Source organism: Microchirus variegatus, assembly GCF_963457635.1.
Source record: "Microchirus variegatus genome assembly, chromosome: 6".
Lineage (NCBI taxonomy): Eukaryota > Metazoa > Chordata > Actinopteri > Pleuronectiformes > Soleidae > Microchirus > Microchirus variegatus.
Window position 1 is genome coordinate 31,739,683 of NC_139807.1, and position 27,365 is coordinate 31,767,047.

A 27,365-nucleotide genomic window follows, 5' to 3' on the forward strand; every position below is an offset into this window, starting at 1 on the left:
TAATGTTATATTCATTTAAAAAAAGTGCTTTTCCTTCCAAAATAAGGACATTTCTCAAAATTTTACTCACACTTGAAATTTTTTTTACTCACAATTTGAATTTTTTTTCTCAAAATATGAATTTTTTTTCTCAAAATTTGATTTTGATTTTGAAAAATTGCCGTTCGATTAATTGAGTGACTGTTTGGTCCTGGAAATGATGATGTTCTCAAATGTCTTGTTTTGTCTCCATAAATGATTCAGTTTTAATTCTTTGTTATGTGGAGCAAAGGAACAAGAAAATATTCACTTTTTTACTCAGATGTCTCAGTCATGGTTTGGCTCAGACGACTCGTGTCACTTACTTGGTTTGCTGTTCGGTGAGATGGTCACAAACCTCCTCATCATCCCCGGTGACTGCTGCATGGGCGGCGTGCGGCACATCCTCTCGTCGTTCTCCGAGCTGGGAGTCATCAGCTCTCCCACCAGGATCCTCTCCAGACTGCCGTCATCCACGCCTTTGCCCAGCCAGCGGCCGCATGGAAACCTGTCAGGAAAACACAGGCGTGTCGTCACATTAAAACTGTCTGTTTTAAAGCTGTTATCAGCCTCAGAAATTAAACCTTACTTGTATGTGTGCCCTGTGATTTCGTTGCGGACCACGACGCACTCGACGAGCCACTTTGCATAGAGGCCTGTGTTATCATGGCCCATCTGGACGGTGGTGAGTTTGCCCAGGTTTTGGCACTGAGTGAGAGAGAGAAACACACAACATTAGCATGTATTACTACTTCTAGTCTTATTTCAATGTTTTTGTTCACTGTGAACCATCTGTGTTCATTCATTCAGCAGTGTCAGTTAAAAATATCACACGGTTATGCATTTCAGTGATGATTATAATGATTATCTCTAAAAACATACACACTAAAGATCATTTGGTGCTTCACTGTGTAGGTACTGATGGGTACTGAATGATGCGAGTCATACTAAAACACATTTCTACTGTTTAAAGTAAAATATGAAATATGCATGAACAGTCCTAACTTAAACTACAATATATGTACTGGTGTCTCATCCTTATAGACATGGTTAAAAACACACAAAACAGGCATGTTTGATTTTCAAATATTATTCCACCTTTGTCACTAATGTCAGCAGCTGCACGACACCCTGATTGTTATTACTGATCCCTGCATTAGATTAGCACTTATGCCAAGAGGATTATGGGTGTGTTTTGATGCCTACAGGCTATGAAAATGTCCCTGTGGGTTATTTAAACAATGATAATAAGATAGTGTGACTTTCAAAAAGAACATTTCTATATATATAGATATATAGAGAGAGATATAGATAGATAGATATATCTATACATATAATGTTGTGTGTATATATATATATATATTCAGTATATCTGTGTATATATATATGTATATATATATATATATACACACATATATATGTATATGTATATATATATATATATATGTATATGTATATACACAGATATACTGAATATCTCGCTATATATACATATATGTGTATATATATATATATATATACACACACATATATATACATATATATGCACACATATACACGTATATATATGCAGACATATATATACACACACATATACATATACACATATATATATATACAGACACATACATATATTTACATATATATATACACACACATATACATGTATATACATATACACATATAGATATACATGTATATACATGAACATAACAATATAATGAAAATTAAATATGGAAATCCAGTCTTTTTCAGAAGCAAAAATTGTGGAAAACTGTGCTGTTGTTAACAACAATGTTAACAAGCCAATACCTAAGACTAACTTGAACCTATGAGTGCTACATTAATAAAGGTAGAAGGTGATGTTGTTAAGCTCTAAGGGATTATACAGAAACAGAAAAGGGTATTTCACTTTCAGGCGATTGAGGCAAAGTCGGCGACGACTGTGGAAACACACGAGCTCAGCATCTGTGCACCGTCAGAGTCTGATCGCCCACAGAGATGAACAGACAGCACCACGGTGGCCACGCTGCAGGAGGAACAGCTTCTGATTTCAATGAAACAACCAACCTCAAACGTGATCTCCTGAGTGTTCCGGGGAACCTGCAGCACGCCGGTCTCTGCCAGCTCGCCTGAAACACACACCCAGGGGTTGGCGGTGAACATGGAGCCACTCAGCTTCTTACTGGGAACGACCACCACGTGGTAGGGGATCACTGGTGAGGAGGGGGGAAAAAAAGAGATATGTCAAAGGGAAACACAGACACACACATGCACAGTTTGGTTAATCGGGGCATCAAAGCAGCACTCACTGATGGTGGTGAAGACATTGGTGAAGCAGAAGTAGTCCACGGCGTTGAAGGACAGCAGGTGGTAAAGAAACTGCTCCTTCTCATCATCACAGCGGAGGAAGGCGTAGCGTTTGTACAGTTTCCTAAAAAGGGGAAAAGGTAAACATTAGCATGAATGTGTACATCAGTGTTAAGGTCACAGAGGCAGACAGACCCTCTGACCCAGTTCACTCACTCACTTATCAATTATGAAGAAGGCTGTGAATTATTGATTTGACAGTGGGCTGCACACTCATGTGCCGCAATTTTAAAAGACTTCATGTATAATAAATGCGAAGATCACACTGGAAAAAAGCGAGAGGAAAAAGGTCGGGGTTTGAGTGGAGGTGTGAAAGTGTGGACTGAGAGCAGCTTTTTTTTGTTTTGTTCTCACTTTGTCAGCTCGTGATCTGAAAGCAGCTGCTTCAGGTGTCTGGAGAGCAGCTTCTTCTCCATGGAGAGGCGAACCCAGGCTCTGGCTTTACCCACGTCGGTCTTGATCTCGCTCATGTTCTGAATGTGTCTGCAATAAACAAAGAAAATCATGATAATTATAATAAAGAAATCAATGCATCAGAAGAGGTTTGGAGCTAATTTTTTCCCTCACTGTCATGAGATGAATATTATAATGTTTTTCCAAGATAATAGAGAAATTATTACAAATCAAAAAAATCCGTTAAAAATGATAATTTATAGTAAACGACAACACTTCGCCGTCAGAAATCCGTTTTTCATTAAACTGTGGGTAAAATGGGTACCGGTAATGCTGTTTTTATGCTTTTTTGTATGTTTTATTTGGACTAACGACTAGTTTTTATTGTTTATTTTATTTAAAAAACTCCCTTGTAGACATTTCTTTATTTGCCCTTTTATATACGTCTGTCTTTCCCAATTTGTTTAAAGTTCTCAAATGTAAATACATTTACTGTCCAAATTCACCCTGAACGCCACAAGTATCGTACACGCACGAAAATCAGTTCACATGTGTCAGAAGTCAGGACGAAGAAAAAACAACATTATGACCCTGATCCAAACCCAACAAGACATCCAGCATCTTAAATTGATCGACAGGTGTTTTTGGCGAATTTGCACCAACGCTACAAAATCTATTTTGACTTGTATTTTGTCCCAGATGAAAAAACAATGATACTTCTGCTGCTCACAATTTGAGTTTTTTATGGAGTGAAAGTAAGCACTGTATTATAACGCTACTACTAAGTATTTCATCAACTCAAGGTAAAACTGGTATATCCTTGTTTATCATCATGCACAGTGACTCTCTCCAGCCTGAATCACAGCCACATACAGTATGTTTGTGTCAGTGTCTCACAGACTCGCCGAGTGTCTGAGTCAGTCCCACTCCATCGCCTTGAGCCTCCGTCATGCCTCCGACTTCCAGACGCATTCCCTTCCACTCCACCTGTGCCATCAGCCCGTCTGCTAAGAGCTTCTCCTCCTCCTCCTCCTCCTCCCTGTCTCCACTCTCACATCGTCTAACCTACTTTCCTCTCCTCCTCATTTCCATGGCAACAAAAGGAAAACATCTAGCACATGTACATCTACCGTAACCAGTGAACTCAGACCTAGAAAACACTTCAGACCAGAGACAATATCTATAATTAAAAGAGTGTAATTCAGGGTCAGAGGCTGCTTCTGTTTACAGCCCTGTAGGTTTGTTCATGAATGTGGAGGAGGGCGTGTCCCTCTCCTCTCTTCTCAGTCAGACTGGAGGGGGTTTAGTAATTAGGCCGGAAGTAACGCGACGTCGCACGGATTCACCGCCGATTTGCACGACAGTCACGCAACTCAAGCTGGGTGTGTTTGAGAACATGACAACAGTCAGTGTGACTCAGACGTTCCGAGGGTCGACCGTAGAGCAACCGCACGGGTCTTCACGCTGCAGACGCTGCAGCAAGATTCATCAATAAGTCTTTAAAGAAATTAACAAATGTCACTAACACTCGAGGAGATTTTGTGAAAACATCTGAAGCTTCACGTCACCTCTTCTCTCTTTGCACTCACTTCCAGACACTGAAGTTATTTCACTGTGAAACGATCAGCATTTTCCTTCAAGTCGCTCTTCAAACCTGGACAACTCGCATATGCACGAGGTTACACTACCATTCAAAAGGGTCGCTAGTCAGTAGGATCGTGATAATCTGATGGTGAATCAGATTAGGATCCAGGTTTTTTAAACAATTGTTGACATTCACTACCGTTCCAAAGTTTGGGGTCACTTAGAAATGTCCTTATTTTTGAAGGAAAAGCACTTTTTTCAATGAAGATAACACATTTTGAGAAAAAAAAACACATTTTAAGAAAAAAGTATTACATTTTGAGAACGAAATTTAAATTTTTGAGCAAAATTTTTTTTTCATTTTGAGAAAAACATTAAAATCTTCAGAAATGTCCTTATTTTTTGAAGGAAAATCACTTTTTTCAATGAATCTATCATTAAATGAATCATAAATATACTCTATACATTGTAAATGTGGTAAACAACTATTCTAGCTGGTTTTTAATGGAATATGTACATAGATGTATAGAGGCCCATTTCCAGTGTTCTAATGGTACATTGTGTTTGCTAATGGCGTTAGAAGACTATTGGATGATTAGAAAACCCTTGTGCAATGATGTTAGCACAGCTAAAAACTGTTATATTTGGAATAAAAATCATTATTTCTAATCTTGTCAGTGTCTCGACTATATTTTCTATTCATTTTGCAACTCTTTTCATGAATAAAAGTCTGACTTTTAATGGAAAACACAAACAAATTGTATAGGTGAGCCCAACTTTTGAACAGTAATGTATGTGCATGTTTTAATGTCTCTGTCCATGTATTTACATTTTATTGTATGTGTAGGGAGAATTTGTATTTGAGGAATCACATTTTTAAAGGTTGAGATTGTGTGAATTTATCGATCTACTGAAGGTGTACATATTTAACTTGTAACAATTATTGTTAGAAAACAGTGAGCTGATAGTTGTAGTTTCACCGCACGCCACAGGGGGGCAGTATTGGTCTACCTCACTTTCCCCTGACTGTGACCAGCAGCAGATTTGTGTTTTTGGTCAGAACTATGACTACATTTAGTGTAAACTAAAAACAGATTATGATCTAAACAGTCCTCACAGTCATCCTCACCTCATGTCGTGGATCAGGGAGATTTTAAGAGGCGGCATGGCTGATCCTCCACCATCAGATTTACGTCTCTCAGTGTCATGAATAAAACCTGGAGTTTAAAAAATGGAGTTTAATGTCGAACACTCATTAGTGAGTTACTTTTGTTTATAACCAAGCCTTTACCTGGAGGTCCCAGACTACCCGGCGTTGCGTTATTTTTCTCTTTGCTCTCCTGATAATGCAGTAGGTGAGACCACAAGGCAGATTTACCCTGAAAGACAAAAACTCCACCGTCATTATTTTGCCCTTGAGCTGCCGTGAACGTCGATCCATCGTGTGAACCCTGCAGGGATTCGGGATGTCTCTTTTGCTGCTGACCTGTTTGACCTGCAGCCCGTGGCTCCAGATCCTCTCCAGCAGGTCACAGAGGCTGGCGATCAGAGTGTTCTCCTCCACGCCGGTGATGCTGACCTCACCGTGACCCAGCTCCACGGCCTCACGACCCATCTTCTCCACCAGCATCCGCTTGGTCTGAAGGAAAGGCGAGTTTGTTTGTTTATTATCACCTTTAACAACCAGGTATATAACAAAATAACATTCAGATTACAGCGGCAACTGAGGATTATTTTCATAATCGACTGATTACTTTCTCGATTAATCGTTTGGTCCAGAAAATGTCAGAAAATGTTAACAGACGATGTTCTCAAATGTCTTGTTTTGTCCACAAACCAAAATGATTCACTTTTAATGATTTCTTTGTTATGTGGAGCAAAGAATTGATTGTCAAAATAGTTTATGATTAATTTAGTAATCGATTAATTGGTTCAGCTCTAATTGACCGTTGCCAGGAGGATTATGTTTTCACTGGAGTTTGTTTGTTTTTCTGTCTCATAACTCGAAAAGTCGCAGACAGATTTGGATGAAATTTTCAGAAAATGTCCGCAATTGGACCAGGAACACGTGATAAAATTTTGGAATAAGCTAATTTTTTCAAATTTTGAGAAAAAAATCAAATTATGAGAAAAAAATCAAATTTTGAGAAAAAAAAATCAAATTTTGAGAAAAAAAATCAAATTTTGAGAAGAAAAATCAAAATAAAATACATAGGAAAACATGAAATAACAGATTTTTAATAAAGAAAATACATACAAATAAAATAAAAATATAAAAATCAAGTATTAATTACTTACTTAGTACTTAATTAATTCAGGCAATTTGTATAAAATAATGTCAACACTTAAGGTCAGACCTTGTTCCTGCACTCCTTCAGCAGTCCTTCCACAAACTTCCAGTTGGTCTGAGCGATGACAGACGGCGACAGGTTGGACAGTTTGGGTTGTCTGATGGTCGTACCCAGGTTTCTGGCTTCCTGGATGTATTTCTAAAAGAAAAGAAAAGGCAAAGAGGCGAAAGTCAGTGACCAGACCACAGATCAAAGAAATCATCAGGGAAATCAAGAGACAGGAGAGGTGACTACAACACAGTCATAATAACTATAACTGTAATAATAACCAAACTAGTCTAATGTGAGGAGTGAAACTGGTGGAAATGAAATTCAAATAGATTTTTGGAGGGTTACTTTTTGGGGGGAAAAGGTATTATATGAGCCAATATTACTCTCAAAGGTCTACACCATTATAAATGTTTAAAAAACAACAGAGAAAATCAATCAAATATATACTTTCATCTTCCTCGGTTTCACTTCTCAGAAGCCAATGACATTTCTTAGAAACACAACGTGGATGATCAGATAAAGCTCAGCAGGGGGAGAAGGAAGCAGCACACGAGTGGTCTCTGCCGTCGATACCAACACATACCAGGTCCACAGTCACCGACTTCAGACAAGGCTTGAAGGACTGTGAGAGCCAGTAGTAGTCGAGAAACAGCAGGAGCTGCAGCTCCGGTAACAAACACTCTACATGCTGAGAGTGCGTGGGCGCGAGTGCAAGGAGGCGGAAAAACCACAAGAAAGAAACCGAGAGTGTGAGGAGAGGCGGCGAGAAGAAGAAGAAGAAGAAAGTAAGTCAAATTAAATAAAAACAGGACACATGCAGCAAAACAAAGCTCATGCAGTCGATGTGTTTGAATACGAGCGGAGAGGAAGCTCTCACCTCTCTCTGGTCGTTGTCTAAATAAAGATGCTCAGCGTGTTGCTTCTGACGATCCCTCCTCCTCCACTGAGCAGGAGCGCTTCTCTTCGTCCATCTGTGACACCAAACAACACAACACAACTCTCATTTAGTCTGGGGTTTGGGGGTCACCTATACAATGTGTTTGTGTTTTAGAACACTGGAAATGGGCCTCTATACACCTGTGTTCATATTCCATGAAAAACCAGAAGTTTGCAGCTACAATAGTCGTTTAGAGTGTATTTATGATTTATTTAATGTTATATTAATTGAAAAAAAAGTGATTTTCCTTTAAAAATAAGGACATTTCTCAAAATGTAAATGTTTTTCTCAAAATTTTTATTTTTCCTCAAACAATATTTTTCTCAAAAACATTTTTCCCTCAATTTAAACCCCCCCTCAAAATGTATTTATTTTTTCCTCAACATTTTAATTTCATACTCAAAATTTTATTTTTTTCTCAGAATTAGAAATGTTTTTCCTCATATTTAAAAAATATTTTTTTTTCCTCCATTAAAAAAAACAAAAAACTCAAAATTGTAGAAAAAAATAAATTTCCTCAAAACTCTAATTTCCTTCCTTTTCTCAAAATGTGTAATTTTCATTGAAAAAATGTGCTTTTCCTTCAAAAATAAGGACATTTCTAAGTGACCCCAAACTTTTGAACACTACTGTATTTAACAATTGTTTAAAAAAACCTGGATCAGAACCTGATTCACCATCAGATTATCATGATCCTACTTAGCAGTAGTAATAAACTGTGAAAACAATAAAATAAATAGTCACTTGTTGCTGGTGGGTCCAGTGGAGAGCACGTCAGACTGCAGTCGTGGGAAGAAGCCTTGCTCGTAGCGTCCCTGACCGATCTTCATGTCCAGCAGGTGAGGGTGCAGGGCGGTGTGGTCGATCTTTGACACCCTCATCTCAATGGCTTTTTCTGTGGATGACGAAGGTCAGACGTGAGATTAGAGGAAAAACAACAACTTATCATTGAAGGGAAAAGTTTAAAGGTGATTGTCAGGGAGCTAAATTTCAACATTCTTGCATTCAAATATTAAGAACAATATACAATAGATCTATTGTGATGAAAAACATCAATTTATCATCTGAGATTGTGTCAAGAAATCTTTTGTCTCCTTCAGTAACTGACTGACAAGAGAAGGAAATATCGAGAAAAGAAACAATCTTTTCTTCCACAAACACCCACAGATCCACAGGAAGTGAGAGAATAAAGGCCCAGAGTAGAAGAATCCATGAATGCAGCTTCAGCTCGATGTTCTGATGCCGAATGACAACACACCCACACACGGATGAGTTCAGAGAAACACTTGCAGACCTTGAGCGATGACATATTGTCATGAAAACAATAAAAACTGACAGTCTGAAGCTGCGAGTCACAGATTCAAAGATCATTCACCAAATCACCAGCATGCTGCGAGTTACCAGAGCAGAACGGTAAAGGTCAGTATGCAATGCACAAAGGGTCTCAGAGAGGAATTCTGCTTTTACAGTGAGAGTTTTAATTGTTTCAGAATAACAAAACCACCAATCCTCTATGAGTGGACCCAACATTGTGCACTGCACACGTGTTCAGAGAGCAGAGGACACGAGAGCGAATATTACGAAGGGGAGTGGTGTCGAGCCCAATGGTATGAGGTCCAGGAGCGACAAAATCAGTCTTTTCAAATCGCTTTTTTAGCAGTTTGTCTGGAAACAAGACAGCAGTTATCAGTCAGTTCAGTCAAACATCAAATCTCCAGGAAAACAGCTTCAAATGAACTTAAGAGTGACTTAACTTCACCTCAGAAATGCATTAACATCGACATATTATAACCTATATTTCTCAATAAGTGAACCTAGTTAACCCTGGTGTCCTAATGAACATGTCTGTGACTTGCTTTGGTCAAAACACCTTAAGGATGAAACACCAGTTCACAGCAGTTCAATCACCCTGTTCAGAACGCTCGCTTTTGAGTGCCTGTCTCTTTAAATATGCAAATGAGACACAGGTAACTACGTCAGCGTCACTGAGGCTAACGGCAGCTAACAGCAGTTAGCTTTTGGAAAAGCCATCATTTGCAGACTCTAGCCGGCACGTTGCCGTCATATATAAAATGTAAATCCTCTGAGGCTGGAAGTTTGTGGAGAACTCTGTGCTGCACTGTGCAGCGGAAGTCAACATCGCATGTTTTATGTCCTGTACTTAGACTGAGGAGGACCACAAAAACATGACCGAGTCATCTTTTTTTCACATTTTGCCGACTCACAGGGCCTCCAGAGTCCCAAATATAACTACTAAAATGATTAAAAAGTTGATTTTGCATAATATGTCCCCTTTAAAGAGCTCAGTTTCTTACTGTCACTACAGTGATGGTATTCATTTCCACACTAAAAACCTGTGGCTTTGTTAGTGCAGAGAGGAATCTGAGGTAAGCTGATACATTACAACACAGTATTTGTTTATATGTAAGCAGTCCATTCATGTTCTCTTTTACTGTGATGAAATCTACACTACCATTCAAAAGTTTGGGCACACTTCTACAATTTGTTTGTGTTTTCCATCAAAAGAGTTGCAAAATTAATAGAAAATATAGTCAAGACTTTGACGAGATTAGAAATAATGATTTTTATTAAAAATAAAACTGTTTTCAGCTGTGCTAACATCCTTGCACAAGGGTTTTCAAGGGTTTTCTAATCATCCAATAGCCTTCTAACACCATTAGCAAACACAATGTACCATTAGAACACTGGAAATGGACTTTTTTCCTAAATTTTTTATTCTTTTCTCAAAATGTTTTTTCTTCTCAGAATGTTGTTTTTTTCCCTCGAAATTGTCATTATTTCCCTCAAAATTTTTGTTTTTTTTCTCAAAATTTTCATTTCATTCTCAAAAAATATGTTTTCGCAAAACTTGATATTTTTTTGCTCAAAATGTTTTTTTTCCCCTTGAAAATTTGAATTTCATTCTCAAAATTGTATATTTTTTTTAAATTTGAAAACATTTTCTCAAAAAAAAAAATCACAAAAACCAGACGTTTGCAGCTAGAATAACAATATGTATAGTTTATATTTATGATTCATTTAATGTTATATTCATTGGAAAAAAAAAGCCCAAACTTTTGAACGGTAGTTTACACATTTTTCAAGTGTTTTCAGGGTTAAGCACAGAGCAGCACTTACCTGCTTCTTCAATGTTTGTGCATTTTTGGTACATTGAGGTGCGGAGTGTGGGCGTGCGGACGTTCAGCATGCGTATCTTATCCACGCGGGAGTCGAACACCCTCAGCGTGTGCTCCTTCTCCTCGTCGTCGTGACAGAGGATCTTACTGTCGATGAAGGAGGCAAACATCTGCGTCTCCAGGAATCGAGACAGGAAGGGCAGGTAGGGCTCCGGCTGGTCCGACAGGAAGGAGGCCTACGCAAGCACGCAAAAAACAAATATTATAGAGAGAGAAAATGAACTTTAATGACAATATAAACAAGATTTCCATTGCAAACGTACCTTGTCAAAGTTCTGCATCTGGTCTCGATTGGTGAACCAGGACTCTTTGTCCTGGTTCGGCTGGATGACAAACACCTCGTAGTCTGCAAACATCTGCGTGAAGCGGTTGGCAAAGACCTCGCGCACTTGGATGTTGATCTGGTGCATCTTCAGCTCCTCCTCGTCACAATGACCCCGCATGTCCTTATTGCTGCTGGCGTCCTCTCTCACCTCCAGCTGATGTGCATGAACGTTCATTAAAACACAAACACAGAAACGGGGGAAAACAAACAAACAATAGACAAATGAGATTAATGTGTGGGAAAAATAAAGACAGGAAGCAGAGGAGCGCTATGTCTCTCATGTTATCTTATCTGACGCGCTGATGATGAAGCAGCAGCAGCAGCAGCAGCAGCAGGGTTATGGGAAAGGACGTCAAGGACGTGTGTTTTGATTTATGACCAGAAGCAAACTGTAACACAAGCTGTTTGTGTTAGCATGTCACAGCTGCAGCGACACAAAGAGTATAATATATATAATACCATAAAGGGTTCATAATGAACTAGTGTATGATCTAATTAGTCAATGCAATGAGTACAAACACCCAAGTAATCTATCTATCAGTCAACAGAGTGAGTATTTCATCATATGATTCACTGTTCGCAAGAAGCAAATGACATTGTTGGTTACATCAGTGTTCAAAAGTTGGTCTCACTTAGCGATAATGTGATAAATAATGTGGTAAACGAAAAAAAATCTAATTTAGAGAAAAAAAATTTGAGAAGAATTTGAGAAAAAAAAAAAAAAATTACTTTTGAGAACGAAATTAAAATGTTGAGGAAACAAACATAACATTTTGAGGAAAAAAAATAAAATTTTGAGAAAAAAAATCCTGAGAAAATAATAAAAAATTTTGAAAAAAATAAAATTTTGAAAAAAATAAAATTTTGAAAAAAATAAAATTTTGAAAAAAATAAAATTTTGAAAAAAATAAAATTTTGAAAAAAATAAAATTTTGAAAAAAATAAAATTTTGAAAAAAATAAAATTTTGAAAAAAATAAAATAAAATGTTGAGAAAAAAAATACATGAGAAAAAAAATAAACATTTGAGAAAAAAAATAAAATTTTGAGAAAAAAATGTAAATTTTAAGAAAACATTAAAATTTTGAGAAATGTCCTTATTTTTGAAGTCGAGGACTATTGTAGCTGCAAACCATATTTGCTGGTTATTATTTTGAATAAAAATCCTTATTTCTAATCTTGCCAATGTCTTGCCTATATTTTCTAATCATCTGCAACTCTTTTGATGAATAAAAGTCTGACTTTTAATGGAAGACACAGACAAAAATTGTATATGTGAGCCCAAACCTTTGAACGCTAGTGTACATCTGTCAGTGTCAGTGTTAATAGAGGATTTCCTTTGATTTCAATCCCTCACCTTGTCCAGGCTGACACCCGTCCTCTTCACCAGAGCCTGCAGTCTGGCTATGGTTTCGTTTTCTCTCAGCAGGTACGAGTTCAGCGGCGACGCCAGGTTGCCGTTGCGGTTGTCTGAGACCATGTCAACAGACCTGAAGCCCCACCGTTTGGCCTGGCCTTCGCTGGAGGGGACGTTTCCCTCTGGTGACACGCTGAAGGACATGAGCACCTCGGAGATCTCCTGGATGAACTCCAGCTTGTTGGGAAACTGGGGAAGCTCCTCGGGCAGCTCGATGAAGTGGTTATCAATGTCCACAAAACACAGGTTAGCCTGGAGAGAGACAAGGAGCAAAATATTAAAGATTTGATTGATTAAATATGGGGGAAAAACAACAGTAACACTGACGTTAGAAGACATACAAAACTAAAAAGTACGAAAAATGATTCTACAAATCTATATTTTCTAAAAGCTTCAACCCTTTAACACCGAGCGTAACGCAGACGACACGTTTGCATTATTGTAATTATGTGACTATGTTATGTTATGTTCTAAATAAAACATTTTAAATTGCTAATGCACTATTTTAACATGCAGTAAAATGGAAATAACTGCCAGATATTGAAAGTTATTCTGGAAAATTGGGCAAACACAAACTAACAGGATGTTTTTTGGTCCCTTTATAGTTAAAATAAGCAAAAAAATCCAGACTGACATTTTGTGGCTTCGTTGTTAAAGGGTTACAAACCAAATGTCACATTATGTTCACATAGTTAAAAGTAAAATGTATTTTTTTACAATGATAACAATGAAAATGAAAGAGAGAGTGTTCGTACCTCCTGCGGCAGCTCCAGCTTGGTGCGGTCGTCCTGTCCGTTAGAATGGAGGCCCATGAGATACGGCACCGGAGCGTCCAGGAAGTGGAGCAGGGAGGCGGGCAGGATGGGAACGTACACATGCTGCCACTGGAAGGGGAACATTAAGGCCGTGATGCTCTCTGCCACCGTCATCAGCCTCTGGTAATCTGATCCACATGCACAAAAACAATGAGGTTAAAAAGGGCTGTGAACGTGTGGAAAAATAAGCTCGAGCAGTGATATTTCCTGTGATATGATGATTTTGTAGAGTGTAAGACTGATCCTTTGTGCCCCAATAAATATATATATCCAATCTAATACAACTTTATTTATAAAGCACTTTAAAAACAATAACAGCTGAAACAAAGCGATGTACATCAGAGATAAATACATAAAACATACAAACGTGTGACATAATAGACCTAAGAACAAACAATAAAACAATAAAATGCTGTAGAAAATATAAAAATAAAAGCATATGTTATGCCTCAGTCTTGGGGGCCCAAGTCCCAAGTGACCACACACAGTTATTTTGTGTAATATTGAACAAAATGATTTATTTACAATTTAATTAAAGTAACAAAAATCTGATTATAAATATATAAAAAATTGAGCTATGGGCTTCAGGGTGGCCTAAGGCCAAAATAACAAACAAAAGGCTATTGTCTAGAAAATAATAACTCGTACCTAACATAACTTAAGAAAATTATTTATTATATTATTAGAAAATAATAAAATATAACCGTTTTTAAAGCAAAATGTGCTAAATGCAAGTTCCGTAAAGAAGTGATACGTGATATTTTCGTCTGCTGCTGGATTTCAGTGCATTTTTAAGCCACTTTCAGATAAATAAAAAGTGGTTGCACAACTCCATGTTATTGTTATTATTATTCCTGCTCATTTTCACTGTCTTTGTCTGATAAATGTTGTTTATCTCCCCCCCAAAAAAACATGTGGGCCAGTAACAGCATGTGGCTGATGATGAGTTGAGCAACTTTGAGTGTTATCGCAGCAGGATTCCATTTCATCATGAATCCTCAGCTCCTCTGTTTGTTATCAAAGTCTGGAACACACAATCTTTGCATGTTTGCAGCAGCAGGATCATGTGACCACACTAAAGTTCATCTGACATGCAAGTATGTTAGCACAGTTCAGGACATCTTCTGATGTGACTCAGCTGATAGAATTGATCTCCGTCTGTCTGCGAAGAAGAAGAATATGCCTGAAAGTTGAAAACCACAGAAAGTGACGCCCCAGTTTTGAAGAGCGCAAGGTTTTTTACCCCAGAGGAAACAAGGTTAAACTAACGTGTGAGATACAAGACGACACCCAACCCTCATCTGTGATGTTCTGTGAAGTCAAGGAGTGGAGTTCTATCATTAAAGGAATTAACTATAATGACAGTAACACAACAACGACTGTAGGGAGTGGACCACACGAGCGTCTGCAGGACACCAGACGTCCCGTATCGGAGACTTTCACGTGCAGGCGTGACTTGAATCCTCGGTCATCTATTAATTATGGTAGCAGATGATCCACTGAGCTCTGGTTGATCTGGTATTGTGCATAATGAGCTGGATGGAGCTGTTTGACGTGTGATTATACATGTGAACACGTTGAACTCACAGCATTTAACTCGACTTTGTTGGCGTTCTAAGGACGTTGTGATGGTGATAAAACTCCACGTTTTTGAGAGTCTTGTCTGCCTGGATCTGTTCTAGGATTTATTTTTTATTTCTATACTTCAGTCAAAGTGTTTCCCTTAGTTTAAGATCACTCTTAAACATAAGTTTATAGTTTTAGTCTGTACATTTCAGCTTAAATGGGAGCTGAAAGCTTAAAGGGATGTGAATCTTTGGGTGGCTCACGATTCGAATCCGATTCCGATTCTTAGGGTCACGATTCGATTCAAAATCAATTCTCGATTCAACCGATTTGATTCACATGATTCTCAATTCAAAAATTGTCACACAAAGGCTAACAAGACATAAAAACTTCAAAAGAATAACTTGCATAAATAAAAGCTGAGACTAGCTGCCTTTTTCTCCCAGAAGTTACACAAATAAACTGTACACAATTAACACAAACTGGTGTTTTGTGTGTTTTTTCGAAATAGAAACTTAAAAAACAACAACTATATATTTTATTTTTTACTTTTTTGTGACTAGGGAAATGTGCAAATTAAGAATGTCATTGTGCAGTGCGACGTCCGTCTTAACTGAACATTTGACAATAAACATCTTGAATCTTGCCTCGACCGCTGCAGCTACTCCTGTGATTTCATCTGTAAATATAACTTAAAAAGATAAAAATGTCTAAGACAAGCGTTTCAGTGTCTGCATCCACGCCGTCAAACCTAAAATAATTAATCCTGTGACTCATCAGGTACAGTGCGCTCTCTGTCATGTTCACAGTCGTTTGCTTAGAAAACAAACAGGAACGACCACACGAGGGAAAGTCGGCGCGTGGACTTTCTGTCATGAGACTGACAGCAGGCATTCTCAGCTGCTCGTCTGGTGGTGTAGCTGTGGCCAATGGGAGCTGATCAGGAAGTGGATGTGGGTCATTTGCATCATCATAACGTCCAAACAGGTGAGATTATGTTATATAGCAGCAGCTGCAGGCTGCATTCAAATGTGAAAACTCTGAAACTATGCAAACCACTGCAGAGGACCAAATCCACTTCCTGTTAGCACCAGAACACGCATGACCAATGGACCTGAACGGTTACATGATGTACACGACCGTTCAAAAGTGTGGGCTCACTTAGAAATGTCATACTTTATTACTTCTACTAAGTCGAAGCCTGAGGCTGAAAGGATGTCCTCTCTGCGACGTCTGACCTTTGACGAGAACACACAGATACAGTCGGCTCAGCTGCTCTCGCGGCCACCGTCGGATTCCTTCTCCGTGACTTCATTCACGCGGCAACACTCCTTGGCGACACATTCGCACTCGAGTCGGCCGGTGTACGCGCAAATATGCGTCCAGTCCTCCTCATCTGCATTCCTGCTTAATCCTGCCGACACCTCGCGTACACTCAGCAGCAGCAGCAGCAGCAGCAGCAGCAGCAGCTCTGCTTCTCCTGTTATGGTGCCAAAATAAACACCATTCCTTCGTTTGGTCATGTGCTGCTCCATGAGAAGAGACTCTCAGGCCCTCAGACCCTCAGCTCCTGGCTCTCAGCAGACTTCCTCTCCCTGAGAATACTAACATCACTCGTCTGTTCTTAAACTAGGTCAACAAAACAAGACACTACTTCAACTCAAGTCTGCTGCTTTTATATAACACACACACACACACACAAACTGTCTCATGTCACTTATATAAATAAAAAGAAGTCTAACGCTGCAAACTGGATGTTGCATTGATTTTACACGATGCATTAACTCTTTAGTTTAGACACAGAGTGCAAACACAGAAGAGGCTAAAAATACAGCAAACACAAAGAAGTGAAACCACCATAGACTCTGCATCTCAGTGCTATCCTCACATGAAAACATGTGACATGCTGCTGTTTTTTATTTTTTATCGTATGACCTGTTTATTTTTGTGTTGTTTGTATATTTTCTACATTGTTTTATTGTTTGTTCTCAGGTCTATGAGGTCACACAATTCTATGTTTTATTTGTTTTATTGACTTATCTCTGATGTCCAGCACTTTGTTTCAGCTGCTGTTGTTTTCAAAGTGTTTTATAAATAAAGTTGGATTGAATGGAAGCCACCTTACACTCTTAGAAATAAGGGCTCCAAAAGGGTTCTTCTACAAGGGCCGAGGTACTACCTGGAACCATTTGCTTCTGAAAAAGCCTTTTTCCTGAAGAAAGGGTTTTCCAAGGGTTCTTGGTAACACTAATGGTTCCAGTAAGAACCATTTTGATCCAGAGAACTCTTTAAAACCCCTTTCCTGATTAAAGGCTTTTAAAAGGGTTCTTGGTGGAACCCCCAAAAAGGGTTCCATAAAGTGGAACCTTTTTATAAAGGTTCCACCTGGAGCCAAAAAGGGTTCTCCTATGAGGACAAGCTGAAGAACCTGATATGGTTCTACTTAGCAAGAGTGTAGGGTATGTCAATGCTTCAGCTGCACTACACTCTCAGAAATAAAAGTTCTAAGTAGAACCAAGGGTTTCAGTTGGAACCTTCATAAAAGGTTCTACCTGGAGCCAAAAAGGGCTCTCCTATGAGGACAAGCCGAAGAACCTGATGTGGTTCGACTGAGCACTTTTATTTCTAAGAGTGCAGTTTCTAACATGGCATTAATGGAGGTCCACATCCTGGTTTGGACCAATTTAGAATGGAAAAGTTCAAACAAAATGTCGTTAATTATTGATTAATCTGACAATTATGTCATCGAAATTGCCCATGATAAACTTTTTCTTAATTTTCAACGCGCAAAACTGCTGTTTTATCCCATAAAATATGTATGTGGTGTATGTTTTCTCAGCAGCAGCAGAACATCCTCACAGTTCATCAGATGAAACCAGAGAATGTTCAGGTTAAATACATTAAATGAAAATCATCAGTCGTTGAAGAAGCGTTTCAGCTCTCGACTAAACTTTATAAATGATGTTAGAGCTGGTTAAGAAGTTGTAAAAGGGCACAAATACAGACGATGAAAAGGTAAAATATAGTGTGTTTATGTGAAGCTGAAGATCACACTTTTGCATTTTAAACTTCATTCCAGCTCAAGTCTGACTCCCCCTCTCCTTCTACTCTATTCAGTCCTATGACAGAAATCATAAAGACAGAAAAAAGGGCTGTGAAATAACAGACGAACAAAGCCAGGCTTAATTCTAACATGTCACTGTGGTTGACACATGAGTGACACATGATGAGCTTCCTGTTTGTGAAGGAAGGAAGGAAGGAAGACGGAGCGTTTCAAAAATCTGTTTGGTGGCTTTGCAAATTAGATTCTGTCCCCGGTTTGTTTCCTTCCGTTTAAATAAAACACTTTAATAAACCAGTTTCAAAGGAAACGGTGTCTTATTCGCAGCTCTTCCCTCTCCACGGTGTCACTTTGAGTGGCTTTTTCCTAACAATCCCCTGGTTTTCTTCTCGGTGGACGACTGCCAGCATCCTTCACACGCTCTGCAGCGACGAGCCTCGCGGGGGAGGCGAAAGCCATGATGTCACTTCCAACCAATAATAATCATCCTGCATCACGGCCGTCCTCCCTGTCCCCGGGTTGCCCGGCAACACCACAGCTTCCGCCCCCCCTCGAGAGCTGCTCCCCCCCCCTCCTCCCCTCAGCCGCTGGCGTTTTCTCAACCATTTGCTGTTGTAATTGATCCAATCACCGCAGCAGAGCCTTCAATGATGTTTTATGCCCTCGCGCGCACACAGACACACAAAAAGGACTGAATATTTACTGAACATTTACTTCTAATGAATTATGCCTCCTCCAGACTATGTAATCATCTTGTAAGACTGTTGAAATTACAAAGTATACAGGTTATAGTAGAGAAGATATGAGAAAAAGCTAGGTTGCTATAGATATGTAGTAAAACGTAAACAAAATTACTTCCGTCTATAATGTAAATATCTAACCCATACTGTATATATTCTGGAAATTGTCTATTATGTACACAATACATTCTATTCTATCAAACTTGCTTTAATATATATATAGTATATAGTGTTAATATCTTTTTATAGTGTACTTCTTGTTAATGCATGGTTATTATTTATGATCCTTATCTTTACTGTCTTATCTTTACAAATAAAGGACTCTCTTATCTCTTGTCTTATCTTAATTATGTCATCAATTATCAATTTTCAAGGTGCAAAACTCTTATTTTATCGTATTTATGAGTGGTGTATGTTTAAATTAAAATAAATTAAATCATATTTTATGCCCTCACACACAAAAGAACTGAATATTTACTGAACATTGACTTCTAATGAATAATATCTCCTCCAGATTATATAATAATCTGTTGAAATTACAAAGTATACAGGGTATAGTAGAGAAGATATGATATTATCACACCATAACCTCTTCCATTTAAAAGCCACAACCACATCATCTTTCATCTGGAACATCCCAAGATCTATTCTGACAAGGATCAGGCTCTAAAAACGTGAAATTAAGCAATTCACGAATGACGCCCACTAACACAAAATCACATTAAAGATATTTTACTGTTTGGATCCACGTTTCAATAAGTTTCCACAAGACAAACCTTCATATCAACACTCACATGAAGGAGCTTAGGATAATGGCTGAGAGGTCTGACATTTACACACACACTACATCACTCTAATGGGAATGCACTGTTAGGTTATGTAATCTCCTGGATTATTATTCTGCCACTGCACGTCATGGCCTCACGTTGTAGTTTTTGTTCATTTTTGAGCCATTTCTGAAGTTGACGGTTTAATGGACGGGCGGCGAAGCGACGACGAGACGAGATGCAACTCGTTTTTTTTAAGGAGACGATGTTGTTTTGTCGGAAAATGTTGTTTTGTCACTGAAGACGACAACGTTTCTACGGTGAGCAGATGAATAATGTAAGAAACTCCACGAGGTTGTTATTCTTCAGGTGATGCTGGTGTATTCTGACAGAAACCACAGCCTTTATATATTTCTGACATCAGAACGGATGAGATCCCTGTCCAACTATTTCTCTAAGTGTCTGAAACTGTCAGACACTGTCACACCCCCATATTTACCATATTATTATGGTGACATTCGTTCCCAACACATATTTTCCATAGTTATTACCAAACTATTACTTGGTAACTACTATAGAAATAAGATGGTACTAATATTGTACTTTGCTTTAAAATTATGACAAAAACTATTACCATATTGTTCATTTAAAGTGTTAATTTTCACAAATATTTGACTTGTGAAGAGCTCTACATTACAAACACCTACAGGGAGACGATAGAAATCCTTTTAAGAACTAGAAGCACTTAATCTGACTGAATACTGACGTGGTTGGACAGCACATCATATGAACTAGATAGAGACATAAACATCTGGCCTACATCTAACATTTCCCTCTACAGTTTCACCATGATTTACATAAGACAAGACGTAAGAAACAATATAATATCATAGAAAAAGTCATATATATAACACAGTTGCAGCCTTAAAGCTGCACCAGATTGACCTCTGACCCCGTTATCTCATGCACTGGCAGTGATACTTCTCTGGAGACGTCCACGTGGATCAAATGACCTCATAATTAACCTAAAAACAGCCGTTAAAAGCAACACGTCATCTTTACCTTTCCGCTTCACTCGTCTTCCAGCTGGTTTTGACTGTGAGCCTCGCTCTTAACCGTTTTTATCATTCATTTTTAAAAAGGTTGTAACGCGAGAAACACAAATGGATTTTTATAAATCGATGGGGAGAGGACGCTAACGGTTAAAGGTGCATTATGTAATAAATCTAAAGCAACTGGCCATAAAATCTAATATCTAATATGTCACAGAGACTCAGGAATAATGTTCATATAACAAACTGAACTCACCAACAACAACAGTACCGCTGAAATATTAGCATTAAAAAAAAATCTTTTGCAGACTGCAAATCACGTTTATGTTTTGAAATCATGTTTTTGCATGTGGCGCCACCTTCCGCCGTCTACCAATCATTGCAGTCAGTAGAGCCTCATTTGCCGAGCAACCATGGGTTGCCAGTTACTTCAGAAAAACGAAACCTAAAAGACCTCTGTATTTTGAATTTGAATGTAGCAACCGTTTTTGGCCACATTCTTACATATTGCACCTTTAAAGGGACACTGTGTAGTATTTATGGGTTTATATGACCCAAAATCCACTTTTGTATACATATTATGTGCTCCTGCATTGTCTAGTTGCTGTATAAAAGTCATGTAAAATAACATGGTCGCGGGCCGCTACTGCATTGCCACGACGCCATGTTTCTACTGGAGCCTGTACAAAGCCTGTACCTGTTGTAAATTTCAGCCTCTCCTCTAGATGGCACTATAAAGTACTTACAACACGAGCTACTTACGTTGCGAGTAGAGCAGGATCTGCATCTCCAACAGAGCGCAGGTGAACAGCTGCAGAACGTTCTCCACGCCCAGCAGACTAAACATTTCACCGATGCCAAAGTCAAAGAGCGGCAGCTCACACGTGCTCGGCCTCTGGCAGACTATCGGCCCGTAGACGCCGGAGAACTTGAGGGAGCGTCCGGAAGGCGGCAGCGGGACTTCGTAGAGGATGTTGTAGATGTAGCTCTCCAGTGGGAGAGGTGGAGGCTGCGGGGAGGAGACGGCCTGATGCAGCTGCTGCAGCACCTTCCTGCTGGCCTGAGGGAAAGCCATGGGCGTGATCAGGCAGATGCACTTGGACACGTACAGCGTGTCGCGGCTGATGTCGTACGAGTTGAAGCGCTGCAGGCGGGAGATGGCGGGCGCGGCGTGGAGCACGGGCCGAGGCTGGGGCTGAAGGTGGTGCCGCTGGTCCTTGGGTCCCTGCGGTGAGGTGGGGGTGTGCAGGATGTCGTACTGCTCCGCGTTGTGCATGTGGTAAAGAGTCTGCATGGCACTGCAGATCTGCTTACTGGTCACCTCCTCGAAGAAGGTGAGGGCGAAGCCGTAGGTGCGAGAGCCGTCCTCTCTGGTGATGATGAAGGAGTGGAACTGAGGCTCTCGGGAGTCCACCTGCGTCCTGAAGGACAGGCCCTTTGGCATGCAGAGCTGGACACACAAACACAGATCATTGTTGGACAGTAGATTTGTTTAATATTGAGTTTAAAGAGGTGATAAAAAGAAGGTGAGCACTTGATAAATGGACACAACAATGGAGTTATCGCTTTATTGACCTCCGCCAAGGAGGTATATGTTTTCGCCCAGAGTTTGTGTGTCTGTTAGCAACATAACTGGAAAAGTCATGGACAGATTTGGATGAAATTTTCAGGAAATGTCCGCAATGGGACCACGAAAAAGTGATTAAATTTTGGCCGTGATCCGTAGACGCTATCGCTATTTTGTAGGCACTGAGCTGCCTTGGCTGATGTCTTTTTTCTGTTTTAGTTTATAGTTTAGATCTCTGTATTTTTCTGTGATGCACAAAATGTTTGATTATTCTGTTTTTTACAATAATGCGAATAAGCAAAATCATCAGGAAATCATTCCTGCCTGTGGCCATCAGACTTTATAACTCTCACCTGTACAGGCATCTGGTCAATTTATTAATTATCATATCGATCATTTCTATCCTGTGCACATTGTACAATGTTGTCATTCTTGTTTTAAACAAGGGCTTTGTACTATTTTATTTCATTTTCATCTTAATTTCTTGCACTCTATTTGTTGCTCTTTTTAATTTTTTTAATTTTAATTCTTTAATTTTGAACTTGTGTCATCCTCTGTACTTGCTGAGTCTGATATGGAGTGTGTGACTAAAACAATTTCCTATTCGGAATAATAAAAGGATTCTGATTCTGATAAAAATCTAATTTAAATTTAAATGAGGACATTATGACTGACAATTTTAATTAAAAATACAAACAAATAATTAGTTATTAACCTATTGTTATCCTTCAGATTATTATTATTGCTGTTATTATTCTGTGGCTTTGCAGTCATTTTATTTATTTATTTATCTTGTTAAAGGATCCTTGAGTGACCTGAAAAGTGCTATATAAAATCTGATGTATTATTATTATTATTTATTCTCTGTAAACTGACTCTATTGAAAGTAAATAATGACACAAAAGTCCATAAGTATAACCTAACTAATGTAATTAATATTTAGATTAAAACATTGTAGTTTGAGGTGTTAAAAGGTTGCAACAACATGAAAATAAATGCTTATCCTATTCCTTAAATAATTTAAAGCAATCTTATAAACTAACAATTGTTTTGTGTGTGTTCTAGTTTTGTATTCAAATACTTTTGTATTTATATTATTACAGAAAAACATTCATGCTAACAGTGAGATTGAGATTAAGATGTCATACCATGCCCACTGCATCCTGGTCAAATGGATTCCACTCGACATTTTCTGGATAATGTGCGAGAACTTTGGATTTGAAGGTTCTTCGTAGCGGACTCTGCTCAAAATTCTCACCTGGAAGTCAAAAACAGAGACAGAGAGAGGGCGGAGAGACAGAGAGCCACACAGAAACACTTAGCACGGGTTTCCAGGTGTTAAAAAAAAATCAGAATAGTTTGATCAGAAGCAGAGGTCAAAGTGGCGCGAGCAAGTCAGAAAATCTGTCTTGAGAATAAGATTGTATTGCGACATATAAAGCTGTCATCTGCATCCCACTTTATCGTTAAACACGTACATATTCATGGGAGGTAAAAACCTAATCATCTTCCAAAACAGATAAGAAATATAGCATTTATAATGCTTCCTGACAGCTTTAATGGCAATACAAAGAAATACACAAAATAATCAATCATAATAATAATAATAATAATAATAATAAAAGACAAAACTGAGCCGATTTGAACCCAGAGTAAAGCAGAAGTGATGCACACACCAAGGAAGGCAGCACTGAAAAGTCATTCAGAGTGAAGGGGGAGAGTCAACATTGACCAAGCAATGCCAGCACAGGCAGCACTGGATGTGTGTGTGTGTGCGCGTGTGTGTGTGTGTGTGTGTGTGTGTGTGTGTGTGTGTGTGTGTGTGTGTGTGTGTGTGTGTGTGTGTGTGCGTGTGTGTGTGTGTGACAGAAACAGAAGCAGTGATTGTCAAACAACAGCTCGTTCAGCAGCTACCGCTGAAAGATGTGAGGGGAGGAGGGGGACAAGAGAAACCAGGCGGAGGGTAAAAATAATCACGGCGCGCAAAACAGAAAAAGGCAAAGTCCCCGCACCTGTGCAGCAAGTGTGCAGAAAATGAAAACTCAACATTTAAAAGGTAACATAAGAGCGAGAAGGGGGGGGGGGGGGGAGGGGAATATATTGTGCCAGGTTTAAAGGCTGAAGGGTTAAAGCGCCGAGTTCAGGTTAAGACGGGGTAGGAGTGTGTGAGGTGGGAGGGTTACCTTCTTCTGCCAATTTTCCTCTGGCCCCATCTCTGAATTTAGTAGCCTCTATATACTGGCATAAAGCTACACAACAACAAATAAAACAAACATATCATTAAAAGCCTGCTTCTGGACGGGTGGCGCATCCTGACACACACACTCTGACAAATCCCAGTCAGCTGTTGGGATTACGACATGTATTCATTACATTTCTAGAGCGCTTTTCTAGAGCACTTTACACATTCTCACTGGTGGTGGTAAGCTACGTGTAGCTACAGCCGCTCTGGAGCAGACCGACGGTAGCGTGTAAACCCACGCACAACAACCGGGGATCGACGTTGTTCCAACCGGGGTTTGAACCCAGGAACTCTTCTTGTGGCAAAGGTGAGAGTGCTAACCACTACAAAGAAGAAAGTGATTTCTATCATTAGTTTGTTACCTACATTAGTTTCTTACGTACATTAGTTTCTTATGTACATTAGTTTCTTACGTACATTAGTTTCTTACGTACATTAGTTACTTATGTACATTAGTTTCTTACGTACATTATATTCACTGCTATGACACGGATTTTCGTTCTAGCACTACTTGGCTAACTGACTCGTTTTAGGGATAGTTCCTGGTAGAGCTGGGCGATATGGACCAAAAGTCACATCCCGATATATTTAGGCTGAATATCGATATACGATATGTATCCCGATATTTTTCCCTGATATAAGCGAGAGTTGTGAAATGTCGATGTTCAGTCAAAGTCAAAGCCAAATATGACATGTCATTTCAAGTAGTTTTAGTGAATCCGGCTATTTCAGCTGGAAAATCAAAGCTCCGTGAGGAACTTTATCGATATATGCGATATGGTCTTATTTTATATCCCATTTAAAACTATATAGCGATACAGTTTTTCCACCACGTCGGCTTCAAACAAGCTGCTCCTGGGCTGCACTCTTAGAAATAAGGGTTCCAAAAGTGTTCTTCTACAAGGGCTGAGGTTCTACCTGGAACCATTTGCTTCTGAAAAACCCTTGTCCCAAATAAAGGGTTTTTCAAGGGTTCTTGGTAGCACTAATGGTTCCATTAAGAACCGTTTTGATCCAGAGAACCCTTTAAAACCCCTTTCCTGAATAAAGAGACTTAAAATGGTTCATGGTGGAACCCTCCCAAAAGGAGCCAACAAGGGTTCTCCTATGAGGACAAGCAGAAGAACCTTATATGGTTCTATTAGCACTTTTATTTCTAAGAGTGTAATTACGACGCGTGAGATGTGAAACCAGGACTTTACTTTTAAACAATGTGGTTAAATGAAAATTCATATTTGTTTAATAGAAAGACGCATGCTACTTCTTGGATTCTTCTTTTCAAAGAAAATCTAAAGTGCAATTTTACGATGAAGAACAGAGCAATGGTTTTTACTCTAGTGCCGAGTGGAAAAACAAACATTTTCACATTGGGTAAAGTGAAGCGATTCGTAACGTGGCAGGAAAGGATTAAGTGATTTAATCTATTGGTTTATGTTCAAGTCCAAACTCTTCGCAGGGAGAAAACTAGGTCACAAATGTCAAATCAGACGCGATGATCCACACACAGGTTAGACTGTGATGCTTTAACGATTTGTTGGAATGGATTCAGAATCTTTCATTCAGATTTAATGATTCATAATTACCAGATTGAAGGCACACAATTGCCACTCGGCTTTCTTCAAAGATCATGAAAAAATGCCGGAGGTGTATCTCTGCATACCTTCTATCCACTGTCATGAGCGTGTACAGTACATGCCGGTCAGATTCCACAACAAAGTGAAAACAGACAAAGAACTCGCTGATGTCATTCGAGTTGTTATTTAAACAACGTTTGAAATAACAGAATTTGAAATCGTCCGACAGTGGCGTGAGAAGGAAAACTTTCCGCTCTGACATGTAAAAGGACGTGTTCGTGTTTTCCAAAGATTAAATCAAATATAATTCCACAAAGATGACTAGACACTATATTAGCAAACACCGCTGTGGTTAAGTCTCAAAAAAAAAAAAGGAAGTCACAGTCAGAACTGTAGCTTAACTTATCAACCATCGATTGCTCAGCCTTATCTATGGGATATGAATGTTTTCTGAAGTCGATGACAAAAATCAAAAGAGGAAATGACAAATAAACGGGTTAAATATGGTACAACTCAGGGCTTTTTGGCCAATAATGAAATGAAAAAGTACAAAAAAGAAACATGACATACAGTTATTGCAAAACTACTATTATTTCTAATAGTGGAAACGTACGCTTAAGTGTTACCGTGTTTTTATTCAGATTGTTTGGCTTTTAATCACATAACATAGCCACTGTACCTTTTCCAGCAGGCTCGAGCACAAAGGACACTTTGCACAGGAGCCATTTTGACAGGTGACGGGTATGAAAATCAAATGAATGACTGCCGAGTTCCATTGAGCTTCCTAATTTTCAGTTTGCATGCTGGTCACACCGTCACGCTGTCCTGACGTACATGAAGGAAACATCCTCAGGATTAAGTGATTTAATCAACTGCTCACAGGGACAAAACCAGGCCACAAATCAGACGACAAAATCCAAACACGGGTTAGAATGTGATCACAAACACCTGCTGAAACATGTCAAGATGGCAGCTGTGCAGAGGGCCCTATAGGGCCCAGACTACACAGGTGTTTGGTTTAACCATCACCGGGTAATTAGTGCCATCTATCAGCTAACATCCCTCACCTGGGGCAGAAACATGAACTCTACAGCGGTGGTCACCGAGCACAGGCAGCCTAAAAAGATGCCTGCAGCTCAATACTAAATATAGCAAAGCCAAGCTGTACAGCTGTATGTGAACTGAGCCACAGTCCACAGACAATATGAGGATCTCTGTGAAGAAAACGCAATATAAAGGTGCTTTAAGGCATGAGGTCAAGTCAGTGTTCCTGTTTTAGATGCTAAAAACGAGAGCTAGAACTAACGATTATTAATCTGTCGAATCGTTTGGTCCATAAAACGTCAGAGAATGACGTTCTCAAATGTCTTTGTTTTGTCCACAAACCAAAATGATTCAG

General features: G+C 39.1%; 1 protein-coding gene across 2 annotated transcripts in view; it reads right to left on the reverse strand.

The window, feature by feature from the left end:
- dennd5a (DENN/MADD domain containing 5A) overlaps positions 1-27,365 on the reverse strand; it is a 41,407-nt gene that overhangs the window by 3,811 nt on the left and 10,231 nt on the right. The window contains exons 2-19 of one of the 2 annotated variants that reach the window (XM_083891714.1): positions 24,334-24,399; positions 23,299-23,408; positions 21,346-22,033; positions 13,338-13,525; positions 12,523-12,834; positions 11,105-11,320; positions 10,783-11,017; positions 8,389-8,539; positions 7,585-7,678; positions 6,723-6,854; positions 5,852-6,004; positions 5,657-5,744; positions 5,495-5,582; positions 2,743-2,871; positions 2,331-2,452; positions 2,089-2,234; positions 608-726; positions 345-526 (exon numbers count right to left, since the gene is read on the reverse strand). In XM_083891714.1, coding sequence (XP_083747840.1) covers positions 345-526; positions 608-726; positions 2,089-2,234; positions 2,331-2,452; positions 2,743-2,871; positions 5,495-5,582; positions 5,657-5,744; positions 5,852-6,004; positions 6,723-6,854; positions 7,585-7,678; positions 8,389-8,539; positions 10,783-11,017; positions 11,105-11,320; positions 12,523-12,834; positions 13,338-13,525; positions 21,346-22,033; positions 23,299-23,408; positions 24,334-24,399 — 3,219 coding nt within the window. The remainder of the gene's footprint in view (positions 1-344; positions 527-607; positions 727-2,088; positions 2,235-2,330; positions 2,453-2,742; positions 2,872-5,494; positions 5,583-5,656; positions 5,745-5,851; positions 6,005-6,722; positions 6,855-7,584; positions 7,679-8,388; positions 8,540-10,782; positions 11,018-11,104; positions 11,321-12,522; positions 12,835-13,337; positions 13,526-21,345; positions 22,034-23,298; positions 23,409-24,333; positions 24,400-27,365) is intronic. The other variant, XM_083891715.1, reaches the window with a different exon arrangement.